Raw genomic sequence first — 23,225 nt, 5'->3', positions numbered from 1 at the left:
AAATAGTTAAAAAAAAAATATTATATTTTTTTAAACTTATTTATTTATTTACTTATTTATTTATTTATTTATTTATCTGATTGGTTACACGCTGCAAATAATAGTTTATCAAAACCTTGTTCCAGTGAGCAGCGGACCTGTGTGCTGAAGAGAAGGCAGCCGATATTACTGAAGGTGCAATTAACATCAAAATCTGAAGATCTGTTTCTATGATGACAAGTAGCGCAGTGTGCCTGTTACACCAGTGTGAATACGCCTGAAGTCACAGCTGCTGGGTTTCACTCAATGACACTCTTGAAAGTGACAGCTTTTAAATCAGTCACTCTCCTCTTAAATACTGCACTTAAACAGAGCATGCATCTGTCTTCTCTGTCTATTTACTGCAACTCTGCATTTCAAAGTAATGTTATATATTTATTAATTTATTAAGTAACAGTGGTAGTAAAACCTTTTCTCAAACCCCCTTCTGTTTTCTCACAAATCGCACCCTGTGATGGCCTCATAAACAGATAACATGGACAAAAAGAGGATTTGTAAGTACAGCGCAGGTGGCCTGAGAGAGAGGGAGGGGAGAGAGAGGGCGGGAGAGGGAAAGAGGTGTGTGCGTAGCCATTCCCTGTGAGCTAACTATTAATAGTAACGTTTTTAATTCAGTTTTTTATTTCATGAAAAATTCCACCAAAAACTAATTGATGTAGTTATTAGATCACGATTTATATCAGCCATGGTCAAAGTTAATTAATTACTAAAAATTAATTACTTACACTATTCAGTTGGTGGAAAAAAGTATTCTTTGTAGTTTCTCTAACATGCAGATCAAAGAGAGGGCAGGTTCAAAAGTACAACCAAAATTCTTGGATGTACAATTTTGAGAGATTACGCAGTTGTTGACTTACTGATCTAACTGATGTCTATGGGGCCAATGACCAGCATCTGCATTTTTTTCTGAATTCGAAGTAGGAATTCATATGACATTCAGTTTGTCACAGTAGCCTAGCAAGTCTCTAACTGTATAATATCAACGTGATCATCTGCTTTTATGGGCAAAAAATATGTTCCTTGAATAGAGCCCTGAGGTACATCAAGGTTGGAATGATATATCTCCTGTGATGATTATGACACACCACATGATCAGAAATGCTAATTTAGTATTAGCTATGTATTATTAAAGTATAGTGTATAGTGAGTATTAAACACATTGACACACAGACCACGGCAATACAATGGAGTCCTACCCAAAACAACAATATAATTTGGAAGCAAAATTCCATGTCTGACCACTTCTATTATTCAGACATAGAATTATCAGATCTGAACCACTCAAACAACCATTTGTTCATTGACTCACTATTAAGATTTTCTCATTATTCCATCCAGGCAGATCTAGACATGCCAGACTTGCTGGACACCCCTCTTGACTACCCAGACACTGACACGGAAGTCCTGCCATCTGGTGCCATTTCTCGGCAATACTCCCGTGATGCCACCACCTCCACCGTCAGCATCCAGGGCTCAGGGAACCACTACCATGCCTGTGCCTCCGATGACTTTGAGGATGTGGGCTTTGACCCATCCATCCTCCCCCCTCCAGACCCCTGGATAGACAGTGTAACAGATGACCCACTTGATGTCAGCTTCAACAGCTCTACTATTTTAGAGGTAAAAACAGTAACTACAAATGCTGTTCTTACTCACTAATTAATTCCAGTCAGTTACTATTTTAATATCCTTTCATAATGCCACGCTGATTTTAAATCTGCACTAATTAATACTGTTATATTAAAAATGGAAGAAGCAATATGGGTAATGTGAAAAAGCTCTGATAAACCCACTGTACACTACCTACCCAGCACCACAATCTGTCAGATGTAAAGAGTAGCTGGTGAACATAATGGAACATTAGCAGCTAAAGAGCCAGATAGACATTTCTCGAGAGTTGATGGAGACTGAGCCAGAGCTAAAAGGAAAGTGAATGTTGGACTTACATTCATCAAGTGTCCTGACGCATGACACAAAATATATAGTTACTGTTTTTCTGTATTTGCTCAATGTGTAATTAAGCAACTATTTATTTATTTATTTTGTGGCTTTAAAAGTCTCAACACTAACTTGATGAAATTTGAAAAGTCTGACCCTTTTATTTGGATCTATGTACTTTTTTTTTTTTAAAACACAGGAAATAAAGAGATCAATTACAAAACAATGGCCTTACTATTTTCTCTACTAATTTTATAATAAGTCATGATTACATGTTAGTATAAAGTTAAACATATTTTAATAATTATTTACAGTTTGAATTATTTATACTTAGTCACTTCAGTTGAACTACTGAATGATCTGTGTGGGTCAGTATGTATATGATTCCATAGTTTAGTATTATGTATTCTATATCAGCTCAGAAAGAGCTAAATGATGTCAAGTAATAAAAACATAAAGAATCATAAAAAGCATCAAATTAACATCTCTGTGTGTAAGATATCACTCCAAGTTTTGTTAGTCACTTATTATATTATAATAGGGCAATATTTACTCTAAATGACTAATCAAATAATCAAGAAGGTCAAAGATAGATTAATGAATAAAAACCACAATCTTTACGCGTCTCACTTTCAGATTCAAGTATCTTATCTCTGCTCTCTAAAGCTGATGATACACGGAACAACTTTTAGAGCAATGGTGCTGGGCAATGTTCCCGTCAATGTTAATAAGTAAAGATTACTACCGTAATCTCCTTCTCCCACCATTCCGCCACTTGCCCCGCCCCGCCGCTATCTGTTCAAAACATAGTGGGACTTGCCTCCAGCAAGATTGCCTGGCAACATTGCTTAAAAAGTTCAGTTAGTCCCGTGTATCATCAGCTTAACAGTGATTAAACTATTTCAACAGAGCTTCCACTCTATGTTAATGAATTGCTTCTGCTGTGTGTACTTTTTATTTGCACCTATGCTTGTTAGAAAGCAGTTGACCCAATTTTAAGACCACTTCTTAGCACAGGGATCAGCAGCTCTGGTTGGTCCAAATGTTTCAGTAATTTATTGTTGTACAATGTCTTTCACAACACTTTTATTAATGTTCTATAATATGTGTACCAACAGTGGGTTTTTATCTGTGTCGCATTTATAGAAATTATTGTAAAATGCAGAAACATTTAAATATTACTGATGTAATTGAGTTCCCTTTTACATTTATAAAGATATTTTGTAACGTATAGAAGAAACTGAGGTAACCACAAAAAATTAATGACTACCATGACAAGATAACAAAATTATATTGATATGTGATTTAATTTGGGAATCATTCAATTAAATTAAATTGTATTTATATAGCGCCAATTCATATCAAAAGTCTCTCATTGCACTTTTCATAATAAGCAGGTCTAGACCGTACTCTTTGTGATATTCAGTCATTAAATAAAATGACCTACCAGTGGCATTGATGTTACATATTCAAAATCACATACACTTTACATCACATATGTGTTTTAGAAATTTAAATGTACTTTCTCTACTGCTCCTGGAACCCATTAGTTATGTTCATATATACTGCTTTTTGGACCTCATGTAAGAAATGGTGTGTTTTCTTATCCTAAACACCTCTACTGTGAGGTTTGCACGTCCTCAGTCAGACTCAGCAAACTTGCTTAGCTGCACAAACTTGTCATACCTTGCTTGTTTCAACATCATGAATGTTAAATGAGCAGGTAAGCATTTATCAGATTTGTGCATTTGCATAATTACTACCCACAAATTGTTATATAAGGCTACATGTTCCAGCCTGTTTTATTCTTAAAAATGTCTATAAAGGGTGCAAAGAAGAATTTCATACTGCAGAGTCATATTAAGGTATTTACGGCAATAATATAATAATAATAATAATATAATACGGTCATTAACATGTCATAAAAAGAGCGCTGTACTATGACAGAAATAAAGAGGGAATGCATGCCGGAAACAGTAGAAAAACATATCCAAACATTTAAGACTTTATATGGTGCATTTGAAAATGGTCAGCAAAAATGTATACATAGATAAACTAACTAAGTATATACTATAATAAAAGTATTATGAATGTATATTCTTTTAAAATTATATTTTATGATACTTAATTGATCAGCCCTTCCAGGAATTTTATCTTGTGAATGTAAAAATAAATATAATAAAGGAAAGGTAACAATTTTCACTCTTATATCTTGTATTGTCATGATGAGCTTTATGACAGTCTGAATGTTTGAATGGCAGGTGGTGCAGCGGTCAGTGTGTCAGAGAGATGGACGCTGGTTTCTGAAGCTGCTACAGGCAGAGACCGACCGCATGGAGGGCTGGTGTCAACAGATGGAGCTCGACCAGCGGGAGAATGACCTGCCTGAAGATAGTATGTCTATGTGTGCGTGTGTTCATAATGTATGTATGAAACTATGTTGGAAAAGCATAATTTCATTTATGCTCAAAACGTTATTAGTCGTATTAGTATGCCATGGGCCGGATTTACTAACATCTCCAATAAAGAGTACTAAATTGCGTGTGCAGTCTAAAATATTGCACTTGCAATAGTTTGTTTGCATATGATGTCATGTCACTGCGTTGCTATGGAGGGCAGGAAGTGATTTGCTACATTTAGGAAGCACTTTAACAAACTCAAAATGCCTACGCGTTGTTTATGGTTGCTCAAATTGATGAAACCGAGAAACCACGAGGAGCTTTTATCGTGTACCAAAAGTTGTTGTTCATAAGGGGAAAAATGCAAGAAATTGACTGAAAAATGCCGGAAAAAAATGGCTTGCAAACCTACGTCTGTGGTCGGGAGGAGCCGAATCGGAAAATGCTCATGTGTGCAGTGATCACTTTATCAAAGGTGAGTTAATACAATTTATGTGGCTCTGATTGTGTAACGTGCCAGTTTCCGAACTTTGTAAAGTCAAAGTAATTGTTTCTTATTTTCTCTGAGTTTTTATGTTATCCCTGTAACTAAAGACAAACACGTAACGTTAGCAAAGCCAACTACAAAGTGTTTTGAGGGTGCAGCCTTATTGCCACAAGCATTTAATTAATGTTGTTCTCTTTAGCCAGCGACCCTGTACGCAGGATAAGTGGTTGACGATGGATGGATGGATGGATGTTCTCTTTAGGCTGCCCTAGTTCTTTAAACGATGTTGAGTCTGTAGACTGGGCTCCTACAGTTAACCTTGGTTATCAGAAAGGGAACGACCAGGTACGATCAACATAGACACGCAGAAGGTGCAGAGGCCTTGCTGGATCTCCATGAGACAGAGGACAACACAGAGATGTTACATGATTGACAAGGTGAAGTAATTGTATTAATACATGTTGCCAGTATTCCAGTTGTATAAGGCAGATGTGATTCTGACAACAAATAATGCATGTAAACCTTCAATTAGGCTTGCACAATAGATTACTAAATTCTCTATGAACTACCCTGGTTAAACATCTGTATAAACATATGAATGCAAATAACTTTGGCCCTTTATAAGTATGTGGACAACTAAGCAACTAAACAATTCACATCATTAATGATTTGGAGAGTAATGTGAATAAATATTCCCTCTCCCTACTGCTATACATTGTATGCAGATGCAGGATGCTAGACGGACCTAACCATGGATGACATTGCGAGGATGGAAGATGTTCTGAAGCAAACCACAACAGAGCTGGGTGATCTCAGGACTAAAGCACTGGACACACAGTTTAGCCAAGAGTCTTTTCAGAAGAATGAAGACAAGACAAAGTTTTACACTGGACTCCCCAATGTCTTAGTTTTAATGCAGGTTTTTCAGCTGTGTGAGCCTTTTGTCTGTTTGGGCCATTTGTCTGTGCTTTCTAAATTTGAACAGGTCATTTTAGTTTTGCTGAGGTTGAGACTAAACCTTCCTCTGAAAGATTTGGCTTTCAGGTTCAATGTCTCTTGCTCCACAGTTTTTAATTGAGTGGCCAGAGTGAAATGTACTTTAAGCCATAATACCAATGGCATTCCAGCAAGAATTTGGATGTAGAGTTACTGCTTTGAAGTATTTATTGAACAACCTTCTAATTTTCTTGCTAGAGCACAAACCTGGTCAAACTATAAACATCACCACACTGGGAAGTTTCTGATCGGTGTTGATCCCCAAGGGTATGTCTCTTACATATCTCCTGGCTGGGGAGGAAGAGTTAGTGATAAGAAGATTACTGAAGAGAGTGACCTCCTAAAAAACCTTTTACCTGGAGAAATTGTTCTAGGAGACCGTGGGTTTAACATTGGGGATAGTGTAGGATTCTACTTTGCTTCACTGCAGATACCTGCATTCACAAAGGGGAAAAGACAGCTGTCAGCATACAAGGTGGAAGAAACAAATAGCTAATGTGCGTATTCATGTGGAAAGAGTTATTGGATTGGTTAGAAGGAAAATCAGATTTTGCAAAAAGTAGGGCCATGCCCATCAAACACATGGCAACAAAACCAGGCAAGTCACTGACATTGATTGATAGGTTTGGAGTTATTTGCTGTGCCTTGGTAAATTTTTCAGTCTGTGGTCCCACTGGAGTAAAAAATTACAAAAACTACCTGAACATGGCATATCAACGGGTCATTGTTGGTAAAAGTAATACTTTAACAAGTGCTTAATTTGTCATTTCAGTGTAAAAAGGAACAAAGCCAGTAGTAGAGCACACTAATGCAATAATTGACAAACTATGAAGTAAACTTCTGATCATTAGCAATGATATGACATTTTCTGTGTAACAAAACATGCTCAGCTGAGCGTTTGGCATTATTTCCTACGATATAAATAAACTGACAACTGTTAAAATGAAAACTTTGGATGTTAATGATAAATTATATATTAAATGTTGGTATACTAACAGGATAGCAGCATAACAATACATTGTGTTTTTAGTGAATTTTTCTGTGTAACCTAGGAGTTCAATCCAATCTAAAAGTACTGTGGAGTCCTGCAAAGATTCCCATGTAGAAATAACTACCAGATTAGATGCAGCTTTGTTTTTTTTTAAATTAAATTTAATAGAATTTACAAAGTGTACACTGTTTTAGGTCTTGTAAATAATACACCGTAATACCTTTCATTGTATAATTTTATCTTTTCATATAATCTTCTCAATAAACATCCGATTGTCAAAAAATATACATTTTAATCAGTGTTTTTCATTGGCAAAATGACTAACTGAAGGGCCTGAGCTGTGTGAGCAGTGGGCAGTAGCCCTTTAGTCAAATAACATGTCAAAATGTTATTTCGTAACTTGCTGTCCCAACACTTCTGGAAGGATACAGTTTCTGAAAAAATTCTCAGCTTTGGGAATCACATCATCCCAAAGTCCATATCAGGTACAATTCTTTCAACAAAAATGTCTTTAGGGTTCCACACAACAAAGTCACAATACTCAGCATCCACAATGTGAAGCTTTGCTAGGACTTGGAAGTAGGAAGCATGGCTCCTGTCCAGTGTAACATCATCCCCATATTTGATGAGGCAGAATCCCTTGTCTCCAGCACAGTACATTACCTTTATCTTCCTTGCAGTGTGGGCACTAACATTCACAGTGAAAACAACATGTAAACAACCAACATTAGTGATTTTATCTGACTATGTCATTGATTCTGAAATCAAGGCAGGTTTTTTACATGACTACAAAGCCTGCAGTCTTCATCAGATGAGTTGCTGAAGCTTCCTGTCAGCTGATTTACGTGGACATGGTCGCCCTACCTGTTACTATATAAATCAGCTAACATGAAGTTTCAGCAACATTTCTGATGAAGACTGCAGGCATTGAAGTAGGAAAATATCAGTTTATGTATATGTTTATCCATAAACAACAACATCTTATGGGCCTATTTTCCTATCCTAATTCAAGAGTAAGGTCCTTAAATTTGTGAGTGTGAGTCATTGATTTCACGTTCAGATTTTGTAATTTCTTTAGGGGCACTATGCACCTGCAACAGGGCAGAGATAATTGAATTTGTGAATTTATGATTTTACATGTCAAACATCTTTTTAGCACATTTTTAATGAACCGCCATATTAACTTTATCTTAAGCCACTGGACAAAAAAGAAATGTTACTCACTCGGGCGAAAACCAAACGACAGTCATTGTGGAGCATCTTGGCACTGAGATCGTGGACCCAACCACTTACAAAAAAGTTTAATACCTCCATACTTTTGTATGCTTTCATTTGTTGTCTTCAGTAGAAGGATGTCTGCAGGACAAGGTAGTTGCTGATAACAATCGCCTCGATGGCAGGCAAATCTTTCAATTCAGTTGAAAAATCGCTCCTCTTCAAAACGTAAGGATCACATCCAACATATGTTTGGATTTTTTGTTTATATCTTTCTCTTGTAATAGCGTCTAAAATGGTACAGTACAGACTTTCCTCCATCTTGTCCATTCCGCTCTTCACTTCCTGCCCGCCATCTGAATTTTGCACGTCATCACAATCACGTGACTGCAAGCCACCAATTGTAGTACCTGTTATCGGTGATCAGCTAAGAATTATTGCGTAGATGACAACAGGAGCAAACACAAAGGAGGTGGCCGTATTTAAATGAGGGGTTTGCATGTTTCAATGGTTTCCGCCATGGAGAGTTGGGAGGGAAAGCAGCCACTGCGTAAAAACCTTGGTTTGTTTCATTCAGTGCATCCCGAGTATGTGGAAATCGTATGTACCTGCCCATCCTGCCTGAGATTACACCAAGTACTTGGGACAGCACTCCTGAAAAACTGCTTTGGGAAACCCCAGCAGAAACAGCTACAGTATGCTGGAATGACCCAGACGTGACGAAATGCTAGCAAATCATGTTTCATCCAGCCAGAGGGAATGATCACCCACTGTGCCCGGTCGATCTGCGATCTCCTGTCCCTGGTCCTGTACACCCCAACGCCCCATTCCCTCTACGATACCTACAACTGCTTGTGTTGCTATTACCACCGGCACGCTGTGAACAGTTGGTGATCGTTCCCTCTGGCTGGATGAAGTTTACGCGTGATCCATGCACTACTGCAGCTGGGGGCTCTCCGCAGCGCCACACAACTTTCTAAATTCTTCCATCTCACGGAGAAATTTGCTTTATTGGCATGAATGTTAATACAGCAATATTGCCAAAGCTGAAGGAAAAAAAAAACACTATTCAATTCATATAGTTCATTGAATAAATAAAATAAAATAATTTTATTTCTATATATTGGATATAGAATAATGTTATCTAATATTGTTAATTTCTCTGCGTCATCTGTAGTTATGGCTGTGTCTCCTTCTCGCAAAGATAACGCAACACTTGGCGATTTGCACCTTCCTTTCAAACGTATTAAATACAGATGCTGTTGCACTCACATGAAATTGCTTGTAGGCTTGTTAGATCACATTGCGTGTAGTAACTTATTGTATTTGCATGTTACCCTCTCACTACTTTGCACAATAAAACTAAAAAGTCCCCAAACTGCATATTCATTGAGGCAAAAGTAGTAACAGTAGACAGGTGCTATCTTGCACTTTTGAAAGACGTCATTCTGCATGCACACCATTTTTTACTCACGCAAACCTTTAGTAAATCTGGCCCCATGTGTTTTGAGATAAAGTGCTCCCCCACATTGTATTGGAGTCAACTTCTATTCTGATAAAATGTTAAAAGTGAAATACTTACATACATGTGCTATACACATAGAGCACTGGTCCCCAACCTTTGTCTACCTGTGCATGTCTGTATTTTGAACACTTAAAGTGAAAAGTGTTTTTTGGAGGCCTGAAGATAGTAGATAAAAGTATACAGTACAAGCAAGAACAAGAACAAAACAAAGATTAGAGAAAAAAGTCACATCAAGAACAGAACTACAGGTACCAATATTTGGTCAGTTCTGATTTTCTATCCCAATAACTATCTCTTGACCTCTTGTGGGTGTCCTGATCCCCAGGTTGGGAACCACTGATATAGAGATTTAAAGTGCATTAAAAGAAAATTTTGCCACTTTTCATGTTGGATGTGCAATTCAATTAAACAAGAAATTCCTCAGTATGTGCTATATTGACAGAGAAAATTTAGTTTTCCTATCTGTATAACCATGCCAGCAGTTCCTACATGTACCAGGATACATTGCTTTGATGACTCAGAGCGTCTGATGCCTACGCCCACCCAGATGTTCCCAGAAATTCTGTGTCTGTTGGCATCAGAGGGTAATTTGAGCAAAGGCACCAGCAAGTGTTCTTGGCAGCTCAGGTTCTAGAGGGTCCCTACCAGGGCCATAATCCTTGTCCTCTCTCTGCTGCTTTTCTTAAAAAAAACAGTAAAATCACATCCTCTGCATATTTTGGATACCATTTTCGCTGTTTGAAACGCAGCTAGTTTGCAATACAAGCAAAAATAAGATTAAAGTAGTTGTTTTGAGGACTGTCTTTCATCAGATACATCCTAATGGTTCAGACTACTGTGAAATGCACTTGTGTGTGTGGGTGGGTGTATGTGTGTGTGCGCCTAGCATCTCTTCTATTCTATCTTAGAGGATTTATTTTTATATGAGTATGTATATATGTATATGTATGTGTGTATATACATATTTATAGGGAAGGAGAGGTGATGTTTGACTCCTTATGTGATTATTGCTGTCCTTTTGGTTTGCTGCTGATTGTTGCTGTTTGTTGTTGGTTATTGTGTAATGCTTTTATACTACATGTCTTGTTAAAGCAGAAAATCAATAAATAAATTGTTTTAAAAAATGAGGGCGCTGGTGCCGGAAGAAAAACAGATTTTGCAGCATGTGAATTCTGCTTTCTCTGTCAATATGGCACACGAGTAATAAGAACTACAGTAAGAACTTATTATATATTAAGGAGGAACATATTTTGCAAAGACTAACAACATAGTCCCAGCCATCAGAAAATTCATCTTCAGGAGCAGGTTTTTTTGTGGAAAAGGAATTAAAACCTACTGTATAGCCATATTCAGATAAAGTACCTCGGTACCTCAAAAGATTCCTGGGCACATAGAATGGCTCCTGATGGCTAAATGTGACATTTCATGACAAGCTTTTTGTCAGATGCCTAGCAGTCGTGTTGTCATGAGTTGCAACAAGAGAGTGCATAGTTCTCCAGTACATGGAGATGATGTGTCCTTGGTAAGCAGGAAAATAAATGTGTTTAGAACAGTATTTTTTACAATTTTTCAAGACCAGATGGATGTACTGTAAGTTAGTCTCTTCCTAAACACTGTGTCTATGCTTGTAGTCCTTGGGAAGATGAGGAGTGCTGTTGGAAGTGCTCAGCTTCTGATGTCCCAGAAGTTTCAACAGTTCAGGGAGCTGTGTGAGGAGAATCTGGTGAGTCTGAAACACCCTCACTCACACTAGGAACATGCAGTCAAAAATTACAATGATACAACAGTGTTTGGATTTACAAACATATTCCGTTTCTTGAAGTTACTTTTGATGTCCTTTAGCCACTAATTGTTTTGACAAATCATTTTTTTTATTTTGCTCCTTTCTCCTCAATCTTATCATGTATCTTCTTTGATTACTCAATGACCTGATCATTATTTATGTTTCGAAATCTATCTGATTTTGTGAAACAAGTTCCACTGAAAAATCAAACGCAGGGTTTAAAAATTATTTGATTTTGTTTTAAATTTTTTGGTATTCTGATGTGTTTTCCATTACAGTGTTTTGTGTCAGTTTTCTTCACGTCACTCTTCTTTCAGTGAAAGTTTCTTTTACACTGTCATTTTTTTAATTGTCACTGGTTTCCAGTTTGAACATCCTCAAAACCTTCTGCCAATGTTTTGAGAACGAGAGGACAGCTGGTTCAAGAAGAATGATGTTAACCCTCCCCTCAGACCCCTCCGCTCTTTGCCAAAACAGTGACAGAAGGTTCAAACTGAAAACCAGTGACACTGAAAAAAACTGAAAAACTGTCACTAACAAGAAGAAAAATCGGAAAATTGCCTTTGAAAAATTATTTTAATGGAACTTGTTTTACTGCCAATACAAATGTTTCAATGGTATTGTTTCCTTTTTCAATTCAGGTTTTGTTCTCAATGCCAAATGTTAAAGTCACTGTCCTGACACATAGCTACCCACAGTGGTGGGAAACCCCTGTCTTACACCTCAATAAATAACTATCTTCATTAACTGGAGACCACATACACCAGTCATTGGCTTAAATTGATTAAACCTATTTCCCAAACCCGTATAATCATTGATGGGCGAGTCCCATTTAGTTTCACTTTTGCTGCAGGACCGTATGTATCTCTTAGGATTAAACAAAGTCTGCCACTCTTATTATGGTATTACAACTTTAAATTTAAATTTTCATTACTTTCAAGCTGCTTTCAGTGCCACCCAACAACAGCTGCTCTATAACCCTCTATATATGGTGGCGCGCAAGGTGTTTTAAAAGCTCTAAAGTTATCTAAAGATGTATACATACCAGGTAGCAACGTGAACAACACTCTTCAGAATACAAGGGGGTAAATATAGTGTATAGTGTAGTAAATAGTGTAGCGCCTTTCACCAAGCAAGTTCACAAAGTGCTTTACAAGAGCAAAATTGTTAAAAATAAAACCATAACATTACAAAGAATCAAACAATAAATTATAATCAACAACAGATACAAACACTAGACAGCACGATCCGAAGCTAAGGCCAGTTTGAATAAGAGCCTTCAGCTGCTTTTTAAAGGCGCAGACCGAGACCTGAGAATCTCAGTCAATAGGAGTGTTCCAGTGTTGGAGCCACCACTTCAAAGACATGATCACCTTTTGTTTTCAGTCAAGAGCAAGGAACAAGGACAGTAAGCCCTGCTCAGACTTATGTTACCTACATGTGATATAAGGGTGGAATATGTCAGAGATGTTACCAGATGCTTGACCATGCAACATCTATATGTGATAACAAAGATCTTAAAATGTATGGGTCAATGATTTTCACATGTTGGTCAAAGTGCATGGTATCAAATACAACCCCCAAGGTTTCTAACAATGGATCATGGATTTCATCAAGAAGGCACAGCTATCTCAACAATAAGAGCAAAGAAAGAAAGACCTGGAAATTCCAAAACCTATAGTCCAGAGCGAGCAGCACTAACAAAACATGAGAATTGTCTTGGAGGAGAAAGGACAACAACCCCACAACACATGAAACAGACAACAGATGGGTGAAAAACCTGTCAGATACCCAACCAGAGAAAGATGTTCTGGCCAAAGGATTAAACTTTGCCATTACACCACAGCAGCTACCTATAGTGGACCTCAGCTCAGCCACAGAATTGGCCATTAAGAAAAACAGAAGTGGAACAGCTCAGACTAAAGGTATCTGCAGCCCTAACACAGCGGACTACCAGAACAAGGTCAACACACTACTAATGGACACAAACGCATATGAGACAGTGAAGCGGGACCCAACCAGCGGGTACAAGAAGAAGGCCATAGAATGTCTACAACAACTTCAGAAAGAAAACTCCATCACCCGGGAACAGTATCACTGTTACAGTACTACCCAAGATACACAAAGAAGGAGCCCCACTCAGGCCGATTATCAGCAGCATTAACTCGGCCACCTACAACATTGCCAAACACATTTCTACCATCCTAGCTCTCTTGGTGGGTAACACGCCAGACCACATCCAAAACTACATTGATTCTGTAAACAAAGTTTGAGGACTGAAACTGGACCCAGATGAAACCATGGTATCCTATGATGTGACTTCTTCGTTCACCTGCATCCCCACCATAGAAGCAGTAGAAACCGTAAGGAAACCGTTAACACAAGACCACACCCTGGACAACAGAACTAGCCTCAGCCCTGACCAGATCTGTAAATTACTCGACCTCTGTCTACACAACATCTATTTCCAGTACAACGGAGGATTCTACAGACAGAAGCATGGCTGTGCCATGGGTTCACCGGTATCCCCAATTGTGGCAAACATCTACATGGAAGAAGTGGAGAGCAAAGCCCTCAACTCCTACAGAAGAACAGCACCGAGCCACTGGTACAGATATGTGGGTCAAACACCTGGGTCAAAATAAAAAGCCAGGAAGTGCAAGCCTTCACAGAACACATCAACTCTGTGGACAGTAACATCAAGTTCACACGAGAAGATGTTCACAACAACACTTTGGCCTTCCTGGACTGCGCTGTACACATTGAAGAGGACAGGAGCCTGCAGATTGGTGTTTACAGAAAACCCACACACACAAACCAATAGCTACTCTTCGATTTACACCACCCACTGGAGCACAAGCTAGGGGTCATGAGAACACTGCACCACAGAGCAGAAAACATACCAACAAGCGCCCAAGCCAGAGAGAAGGAACAGAACCACCTGAAGGGGGCACTTACTGCCTGTGGAAACCCTAAATGGACCTTTGTGAAAACAGCCACAAGATCCAAGAAGAACAAAACTACAGGGGAGGAGGAAAAGAAGGTCAAACGCAACAACATTGTGATTCCATACGTGTCTGGAGTATCAGAGAAACTCAGGAGGATTTTCAACAAACACAACATCCCTGTGTTTTTTAAACCCGAGAACACGCTAAGACAGATACTGGTCCACCCCAAAGACCGCACCCCCAAATACAAGAAAAGCAATCTAGTGTATGCGGTCCAATGCAGTGAGGAATGTATTGGGGAGACTAAACAACCACTACACAAACGCATGGCTCAACACAGAAGGGCCAACTCCTCAGGTCAAGACTCTGCAGTCTACTTACATCTGAAGGACAGAGGACACTCGTTTGAGGACCACCAGGTGCACATTTTAGACAGAGAAGATGGATGGTTTGGAAGAGATGTCAAGGAAACCATCTACACCAGGGTTGAGAAGCAGTCATTAAACAGAGGAGGGGGTCTACGCCACCACTTATCCCCCACTTACAATGCTGTCCTTTGATCACTTCCCAGGAAACTCAACAAACGTGACCTATTGACCTCAGGTGAAGATAATAACGATGGTCGGTCAGTCTTGGCCACCGGTAGTCCTAACGACTGTAACGACTGTCGTTACAGCAACCAGGAACACTAATGAACCAGCAGTATCAACAATCCTGGCCAACGACCCCACTGAGGTTAAATAATTGGAATTTCCCTACCAGTCAGTCAGAACTGAAGAAGTCCCTTGGATGAGGGACGAAACGTCGTCTAGTATCTTTAACCAAGTCCAGTTGCCCTTGACTTTAACCTTCTTTGCAAGTCTTTACTCGTTGAGCTGTAAAATGTTGTTAGACATTAGTTGTTTTATTCAATCTATCTCACCATGACATACCAGTAATTAAATATATATTCATATTTAAAAAAAAAAATTATTTAATATTTTTTGCAACACATTTTGAGATGCTCTACAAACAAACTTGAAAATGACCTTAATTTTCCTCTTCCATGGCTTTCATCTTTGAAGCTATTTCTTTTCTTTTCTTTTCTCCTGTTATAGAACCCCAATGCCCATCCTCGTCCTGTGGCCTCAGACCTGGCAGGTTTTTGGGATATGCTTCAGCTGTCAATCGAGAACATAAGCCTCAAGTTTGATGAGCTTCACCAGCTCAGAGCCAACAACTGGAGACCCCTGGATCCCCCTGAGAGGAAGGTACGTACACTCTAGTACGCCACCAGACTGTAGACCGGAGATAACACCATTATCTGAATGGAGGGTTTAATGTTGTGCTAGTTCTTTCACTCCATGGCCATTATGAATGTGACTCATATGAATGTCTCATTTCATAACAAAAGACTGTCTGTGGTACCCAAATTAATATTTGATTCCCCCACTGTTACACTGTTATATCAGAGATTTTACCAAATCAAAGTTACTCTAAAACTGAACAGTCTTGTCTTTCTCCCAAATCCTTCTCAGGTACGATTCAGTTTAGGTATGGTGAACACCCAATGGTAATTCAGCAAGCTCAACTGACACCCACTGAGCCTGATCCGACTTTTAGCTAAAACTTATGGATTTTGGATGTTAGATAAAACAGGCAGCAGAATTTGCTCTGTAATAATGTTAAATGATGACAGCGATTTAAAAATGTTTAAGTGGTTTCACTTTGAGAAGTGAGAATGTGAAAGTGAATTTCATTTCATGGTCATTTGCAAAGAACTAAAATAGCTTTTATCTAGGTGAACTGATCAACTGTACATATATTATCATGACAAAAGCAAAGAAAGTCTTATGTTGAGCATTGCATTATCACTCAGCTTTTTTTTCTCATGGTCTAGAGTAAGTGCACGGTTGTCTGACTTTGTCTCTATGGTGATACAGATACCCTTCCTTTTGAATATGTTGGGTGTCTGTTAATCTTTTTCATTAGTCTTCTGCCTGGTCTCTTGCAGCAGTATCTGTTGTGGCTTGCATCATTATGAACATTTACTCTGCTGGCTTCCTCATTTGCTCTCATTGTTGTCTTTTTCTTTCTTGTGCTTTTTGTGTTGACAGTGAAGGCGCTTGCAAACAGCCACACATCAATCAGCATAACTGCAATGCCAACAACACCACAGGGCCTTGATACCACTGGGCCTTAGTAGATCCATTGTGTCTGTCTTTCCTTCCATCTGCCCATGCTTCCTTCTGCCCTTCCTTCCTTCTTTCCTTCCTTCTGATACTTACAGCCGCCTTACTATCTGTGGCTTTTTGTTGTATTCTAACTGCAGTGTCAAGACAGATGGACAGGAGAGAGTGTGGCTAATATTCTTTCACCACAAATACATTTTACAGTATGGAGCACACTGTTTACAAAGCAGTTTCAGAGGACATCCATTTAGAAAGATATGTATAAATTCCAACTCAAACACAAAAAGAACAGGGAATAAGGAAACAAATAAAACCAAATTCCAGTAAAACTACGGGTATGCTAACAAGAAACAAATGCAATATTACAAAGGATTTATTTCAAGATAGGTCTAACTTAGACTTTGTCTTTCCATATTGTGAAGGTCAGGATGGTTACCACTTGTGAGGATGTAGTCCAGTACAGCAGAGCTAATATATGCCGTACTGGACTATGAAAATGCAGCATTAGTCTTCAGGCTGGTTTGAAGATGGACACATAGATCCTGAGAGTCCATTTTAATATAAGCTCAGACTCATGTGGACAAAAGCTCAGCTAAGTTGATTGTGATTTAAAAAATTGGGAATAAATAAGTATATAAAATAAATAAGTGAATACAGAATTCAACATGGAGCTATGGTACAGAAGCAAAAATCAGAGCACCTGGGCTCTCATGAGGAACCTGCCTGCTGCGTTTTGAACTAGCTGCAATCTGCAGACACTCTACCAGTTTAAACTGGCAAACAGAAACTACAGGAACTGAGAGAGAACTTGCTCGTCAAAGCTCAGTTAACTGAAAACAACGCTGTATAGTACTCTGAGACTTTGAATTGTTTCCGGACCATTAATTATTTCATCAGACTTGTCATTATTTAAATCTTCAAATAGTTTTTAGGTCCTGTAAAACTGAGCATGCTCACCTGGTTAAAGGATATATCTGGTTTATTACAACTAAATAATAAGTCTGAAAGGTCAAAAAACATGGGACACAACTGTTTATTCAGAATATCAAAACCACATTATATGGACGTCAAGCTGATAGTGAGCACAGCTGAAACAATAAGTTCAGTAAGTACAGTGGTTAAGTTTGTAACAGGAAGTGGGTCTGTAAATTGTGGTTTTCAACAGACAGGTTCAGTAATAATTTTATAGTTCACATTTGTTTTTGCTTCTAAATAAGTTTAACAAACCTGCCTGATCGTCTGACCTGTCAGACTGCAGCAATGCATTCCCAGATCTCAGCAATTACTTTACTGACAAATGTTTGCTTACAATGTTGTCATAACTGATAGAAATGATGGCCAAAACTATGCAAGTAAGACCCAATAAGCCATTATCTTTTAAGGACATTTGTGGTCTCAGTAGAAAGATGGAGCGTTGTGTAGGAACAGTCCCTGGCCCAAGATAGACTTGCACACAATAAATTAAATCAAGGTTCAAGGTTCAGTTTTATTGTCATTTTGCAACACAGGATTGTACAATGAAATGCAGATGTAAATGTATGTATTATAATACTAAAATACCTACCTTGCATGCATATGACATACACAAACACATATTTGACAGAAGTGTACTGTAGGAACAATTTTAGCTGTCCCCACGCAGATAGTGTTGAGTGTTGTATAGCAAAAAAAGATTTATATAATAGAAGACGTGGAAACACTTCTGTTAATCAACAAATGTGTGGATCAGCACATGTAGGGAACAAGTTAAGGTTCCAAAGTAACAACATGTTAAGTAGCTGCAATGTTACTGAAACAGTGTGTGATGCATCATGTTGTGATGCAAAATGTGGAGGACGATCACAAAAGTATTATACAGAATGTCTAATTAATCTTACCTCTTCTTTACGTCATACAGGTGTACAGGCATATGTTAAACCAAAAGCCACCTGCACTGAAGGTGGCAGTTAAAATGGGCATCACAGGCACATACACACACATTTAACACACACACAAATACATGTCTTTTTCCTGAAATGTTCTCCCCTCCCCACTACCGTCCTCTCCCACCAGGAGAGGCGGCTCCCACCTCCAGTGCCAAAAAAGCCACCCAAGGGCCCCCACCACCATCCCCCTCTGGCCAGAGACCGCTCACTGGAGAGCTCAGAGAAACAGCGGCAGGAGGCCAGGAAGCGCCTGATGGCTGCCAAAAGAGCCGCATCCGTACGGCAGAACTCCGCTACGGAGAGCGCTGACAGCATTGAGATCTACATCCCTGAGGCTCAAACAAGACTATGAGGACACTACCAGGGACACACACAGGGTAGAAATGCAGTACAAACACACACCATACATAACACTAACACAAAACTGTATGGTTGTCCACACCAAAGTATAGGGGTGTAACCAAATATGAAGGCATTATTTGGATATGCACAGATCATGCACTCGGAGTAACTTCAACAATCTAAATTGTTGCAGTAATATTCTTCTGAGTCATAACTTATAAACACACAGATAATCAGATCCTGAAGATCCTGAGGATACCGAAGAGCTGTATTTAGAAAGCCTTTTTCCCCAAATAATCAAATAATAATACTAATAATTATTATTATCAAATATTATTATCAATAATAATAATTATTGTTTTTATCAAGGCTTCCTTCCATTGCATGCACAATTTCCTTTTTAAATATGCAATAAAATCAAATGCAAAAAAATGTCATTATATACACAACCTTCCACTTTTACAGAAAACCAATGCAATTCTGACTTAAGTAAGTCAATACTTGTGACTCAATATTGACTTACTTTTCTTCTTTTCCAAATACAAATCACATTTTATCATTTGATTAATTTAGGCTGGTGAGAAATGTGCTCAGTTACACCAGAATAATTATAATGAAATTAAGGCTGAAAATGAACCAGACTAGACAATTCCTAGAAACTTACGGTATACAGTACCAAGCTTACTTCTGGAATGTTCCGAATAAAGATAGAAATACAAATAGTGTTGTGACATAACCAGATAATGATACAGATAAAAACTAACTGTAATGAAAACAGAGAAGGGTGGTAGAAACGGAGGGTAGCGCAGTCTAGAACAGCTAGACATGTTTCCGTTGGCTGCTCCGATGCTCAGTTGTTGTGTATTAAAGAACAAATATCTGTAATAATTGAGTATTTATTAAAATAAAAATATCTATTGATAAGAAAAAGCACAAACCACAAGCACATTACAAATTAACATTCATTAGTCGAGCCCTCCCCAGATACAGACAGTAGATTTGCATTACACCCCTACCAAGCTGTGTGTATTTCAATTTCCAAAACCCTCACATCATAGATATTGTACCCCTCAGTGGGTAGCATCAGTTAACTATGACCTGTAAGAGCTGTCCAAACCTCTAATATATATTTTACAGTGTAGACCCATGATTTAGACACATGCAGCATACCTGTACAGTTGGAACACTGCCTTTGAATATGTGTCCAACTTCCATTAATTAAGGCCAATTATCATCATCTGTTTATTACCTGCAACTATGTTACAGTGGTTCTCAATAACATGTGTACAGAATAAATCACCCCCTAAATTAAACTGGAGGTTCAGCCATCCTAAACTGACCCTTTTAGTCCATCTGCTAAGGAAGATCACATCATATGATCGGAAGCACTGAAACAACTACTGAATGGAGGTTGAACTGAGGCTGTTTTGTCACCTACTTGGTTAATGTTAGAGAAAAAATGTGGTCATTGGTTAAAGTTAAGGCATCAGTATGATTAAAGCAAGGTGCTTGTTGGATCATCTAACAGCGCCAAAGATAAGGGATGCAGTGGGATGTACTAAGGAGGGGGCTAAGATGGCAGGCCTTTCACCCCACCTTCCAGTCTGGAACAACTTAGAAGCACATCCACTTTGGACATGGTCAGATAAGCTAGTTCATTTGAAGCATACTCAACTCTTTAGGGTTAAAAGAAACCATCTATTGGTAGGTGATAGGTCGGAGTCAGACATTTTGTACACCCAACAATCCACCTTTACATGTTCGGAGGGACATGCTGCTGAGCGGTGGCAGTGTGTTTTCAACCTTGTGGGTTTGGTCAGATCATACAGGACTTGGTTTTACTTTTGATAGATGCTGAAGGTTTTGTCTGTGGGTCTGTGTTATTACACAAAGGTACAGTATTTGTACAAAGGTGATGGACAATCTTACACAAACACACACACACACACACAAATAAACACACAATCATTAACTTGTGTCATATGAAATGACTTCACATACACACTGGTTTACACTCACAGGTAATTCTTTCAGGTCTGTATGAACAGTGCAGGCTGTTGTAATATAAAAACAGTGTCTCTTTTCCCTCTGGAGAAGAGAACGCCATGATCACTGTTTTATCTTTCATCTTCCTCTCCGTTTACATGCTACATCAGTTCTTCATTGAATTTGGGAACTTCAAGTAATGATTAATTGGTATTTTCTTCCTCTGTAGTGAACCCTCTTAAAATGAGGACAATATTTTAAAGGAAAATTCTGTTATTTTATAAATCTTGATGTATTTTCATAGTTTTGGAAATCATTCTTTTTTGTTGTGATCATTTTTTACTCACCAGTTTCACAGCTGTATTCTTGGGTCACAGTGACTGCACTGAGCACCGCAAACACAAGCCATTGGAATGTTTTTAACCAAGTTTTCTAAAACACTAAGGCCCCGATTAGACAGAGCTCAGCTTTTGCAGTAAGAGGTGTCTTTTTCAGCGTCTTTTTCAGCGTCTTTTTTGGCGCGCCACAGGATTTTGCAGGAGCACTCCTCAACACCTCAAGTTTTTATTTTTCCCTATTGTCTAATGGGATTAGATTTGTGAATCACAGTTAGGCTAAGGACAGGTCATTTGGTGGTTGTCTAGCAACATTTAAAAAACACAGCAAGCTGATCTTTTTTAAAATCCAGTCTTTAATAAAACGGGCAGTGCGCTCTGTCTGATCAGGGCATTATCAGAATAAAAATGGGGATACGTTTCAAAACGGTCTGATGGCTCGTGTGGTTGCCCTGTCTGTATTTTAGCTTTTGATGGCCAAAAACTACAAAAATAAAAGTTAGGTTGTTAATTTTATTTGAATTCTGCTTGTGTAACATAAAGCCATCAAGTGAATTATAAAGTGGTGATACTGTCACTATGTTGAGGGGGGAAAATTGCCTGATAATGTTGGGCAGTGAATTGATTTGGGTGTTTGTATGATCACCTGTGCACAGGTTACACGTTTTTCTCCCTCTTTAGATTATCTTTAGATTATCTTCACATCTTTTCGCCTTCTTGGATTTCAAGGTGTTTTGTCTTTTACAGGGTACATTTACACTTAAGCAATACTCATTGGAAATAGTGACTTTTATGGAAGTGCTCAGAGATTTATGTGTAACACAAGACCCCATAATTAATAAGATGGAATAAGACTAATATTCATTGTAGTACTAACTGAACAAAATGACAAATACTACTTTCAGAAGGACTACAGATTGTCCCAATTACCCTGGACTCACACAGTTGGCGTGTGCGCTGCGTTACGGCTGCCGGAGCTAATCTCCCAGTTAACCATGGTAGAAGCTCAAAAATCAATGACAACTGACCAAATCACCAATATCTGAACATGTCGGCAAAATCAGGCAGGGAAAACATTTATTCTGCAATGCTCCATGTAGGACATAAAACCCTGCAGCGAACAGAAAAAAACTGGTTTACCGTGAGCTGTTATCTTTAGTATTAAGCACAATAAACAAGAGGACAACAAAGGACAAATAAACAACAAGCCAACAAGTGGGGCAGGCTAAATGCTCCGATGCTGAAACACTTCCATTGAGAGCTGACGCCGAGCAAAGGACGGAATAAAACCGCGTTGCAGCCATAACGCAGTGCACACACTGCCGGTGTGTGTCCATGGGTTAGACAACACATATTAATGACAGTTAGCCTTCATACATAGCTTTTTGTCAACCAATGAGCTGTACAGAGATGAGAAAAATTTTAATCTACACTGCATCTTTGACGAATTTTGAAATCGTATTCATTATTGATGATATGATTATGTCTGAGGTGGCCTGACATTATTATGTGCTGTATATTATATCACTTTTTCTACATTGCTGTAATGGTTTAAGTTTCAGGAGGCAGTTTTGAGGATAGATTTTACTTCCAAATGTTATTGAGAGGTAGCTGACCTCTACTGACGGAGGACCTGGTCACAGCAAACATTGGCAAGGTAACATTCCTTCACATGTCATTGTGATTACAGACAGTTGCAGATTACTATGACACTAAAATTGCTTAAGATAGCAAGCTAGCTATCTAACCAAACTAAAATGCCAGCCATGAACTGCATAGGACAGGCTGAGCTAAAGAAAAAAATCATCTTTGCTGCTGGTTTACAGAGCTATATCATATATCAGAATTCAACTAAGAAAACCGTGAACAAGTATATTTTGTGGCCATGACTACATCCACTGCTCATAATAATAATAATTCAACAGATTCAACTGATAATGCCCTTCTGCTCAATCCAATTAAATTGAAAATATCAAATGTCATAAATGTTAGTGTGACCATGCTCTCTTTATATGTCCTATTTTTCCTGCTTATCCAGAGTTTTTCCTTTGCATGCTATTTAAAAGAATGGGAACTGATCCATCCAGAGATGGTATATTGACCTTCTCCAAGATGAGAGGTTTGTTATTGGAATGAATTAGCGGT

The 23,225-nt window shown here is 38.5% G+C and overlaps 1 protein-coding gene across 1 annotated transcript in view; it reads left to right on the top strand.

Moving 5' to 3' along the window:
* The window catches only part of LOC119902939 (disks large-associated protein 1-like), a 219,384-nt gene extending 197,621 nt beyond the window's left edge, over nt 1-21,763 (top strand). The window contains exons 12-16 of the mRNA XM_038719344.1: nt 1,378-1,659; nt 4,239-4,371; nt 11,222-11,313; nt 15,419-15,571; nt 18,545-21,763. Of these exons, the coding sequence (XP_038575272.1) occupies nt 1,378-1,659; nt 4,239-4,371; nt 11,222-11,313; nt 15,419-15,571; nt 18,545-18,769 (885 nt within the window). The 3' untranslated portion in view covers nt 18,770-21,763. The remainder of the gene's footprint in view (nt 1-1,377; nt 1,660-4,238; nt 4,372-11,221; nt 11,314-15,418; nt 15,572-18,544) is intronic.
* Nucleotides 21,764-23,225: the final 1,462 nt, after the last annotated feature.

Source organism: Micropterus salmoides, unplaced genomic scaffold (genome assembly GCF_014851395.1).
Source record: "Micropterus salmoides isolate LMB-PRFRI ecotype aquatic unplaced genomic scaffold, ASM1485139v1 Ms_hic_scaffold_14, whole genome shotgun sequence".
Lineage (NCBI taxonomy): Eukaryota > Metazoa > Chordata > Actinopteri > Centrarchiformes > Centrarchidae > Micropterus > Micropterus salmoides.
This window is presented reverse-complemented; position numbering and strand designations above follow the sequence as displayed.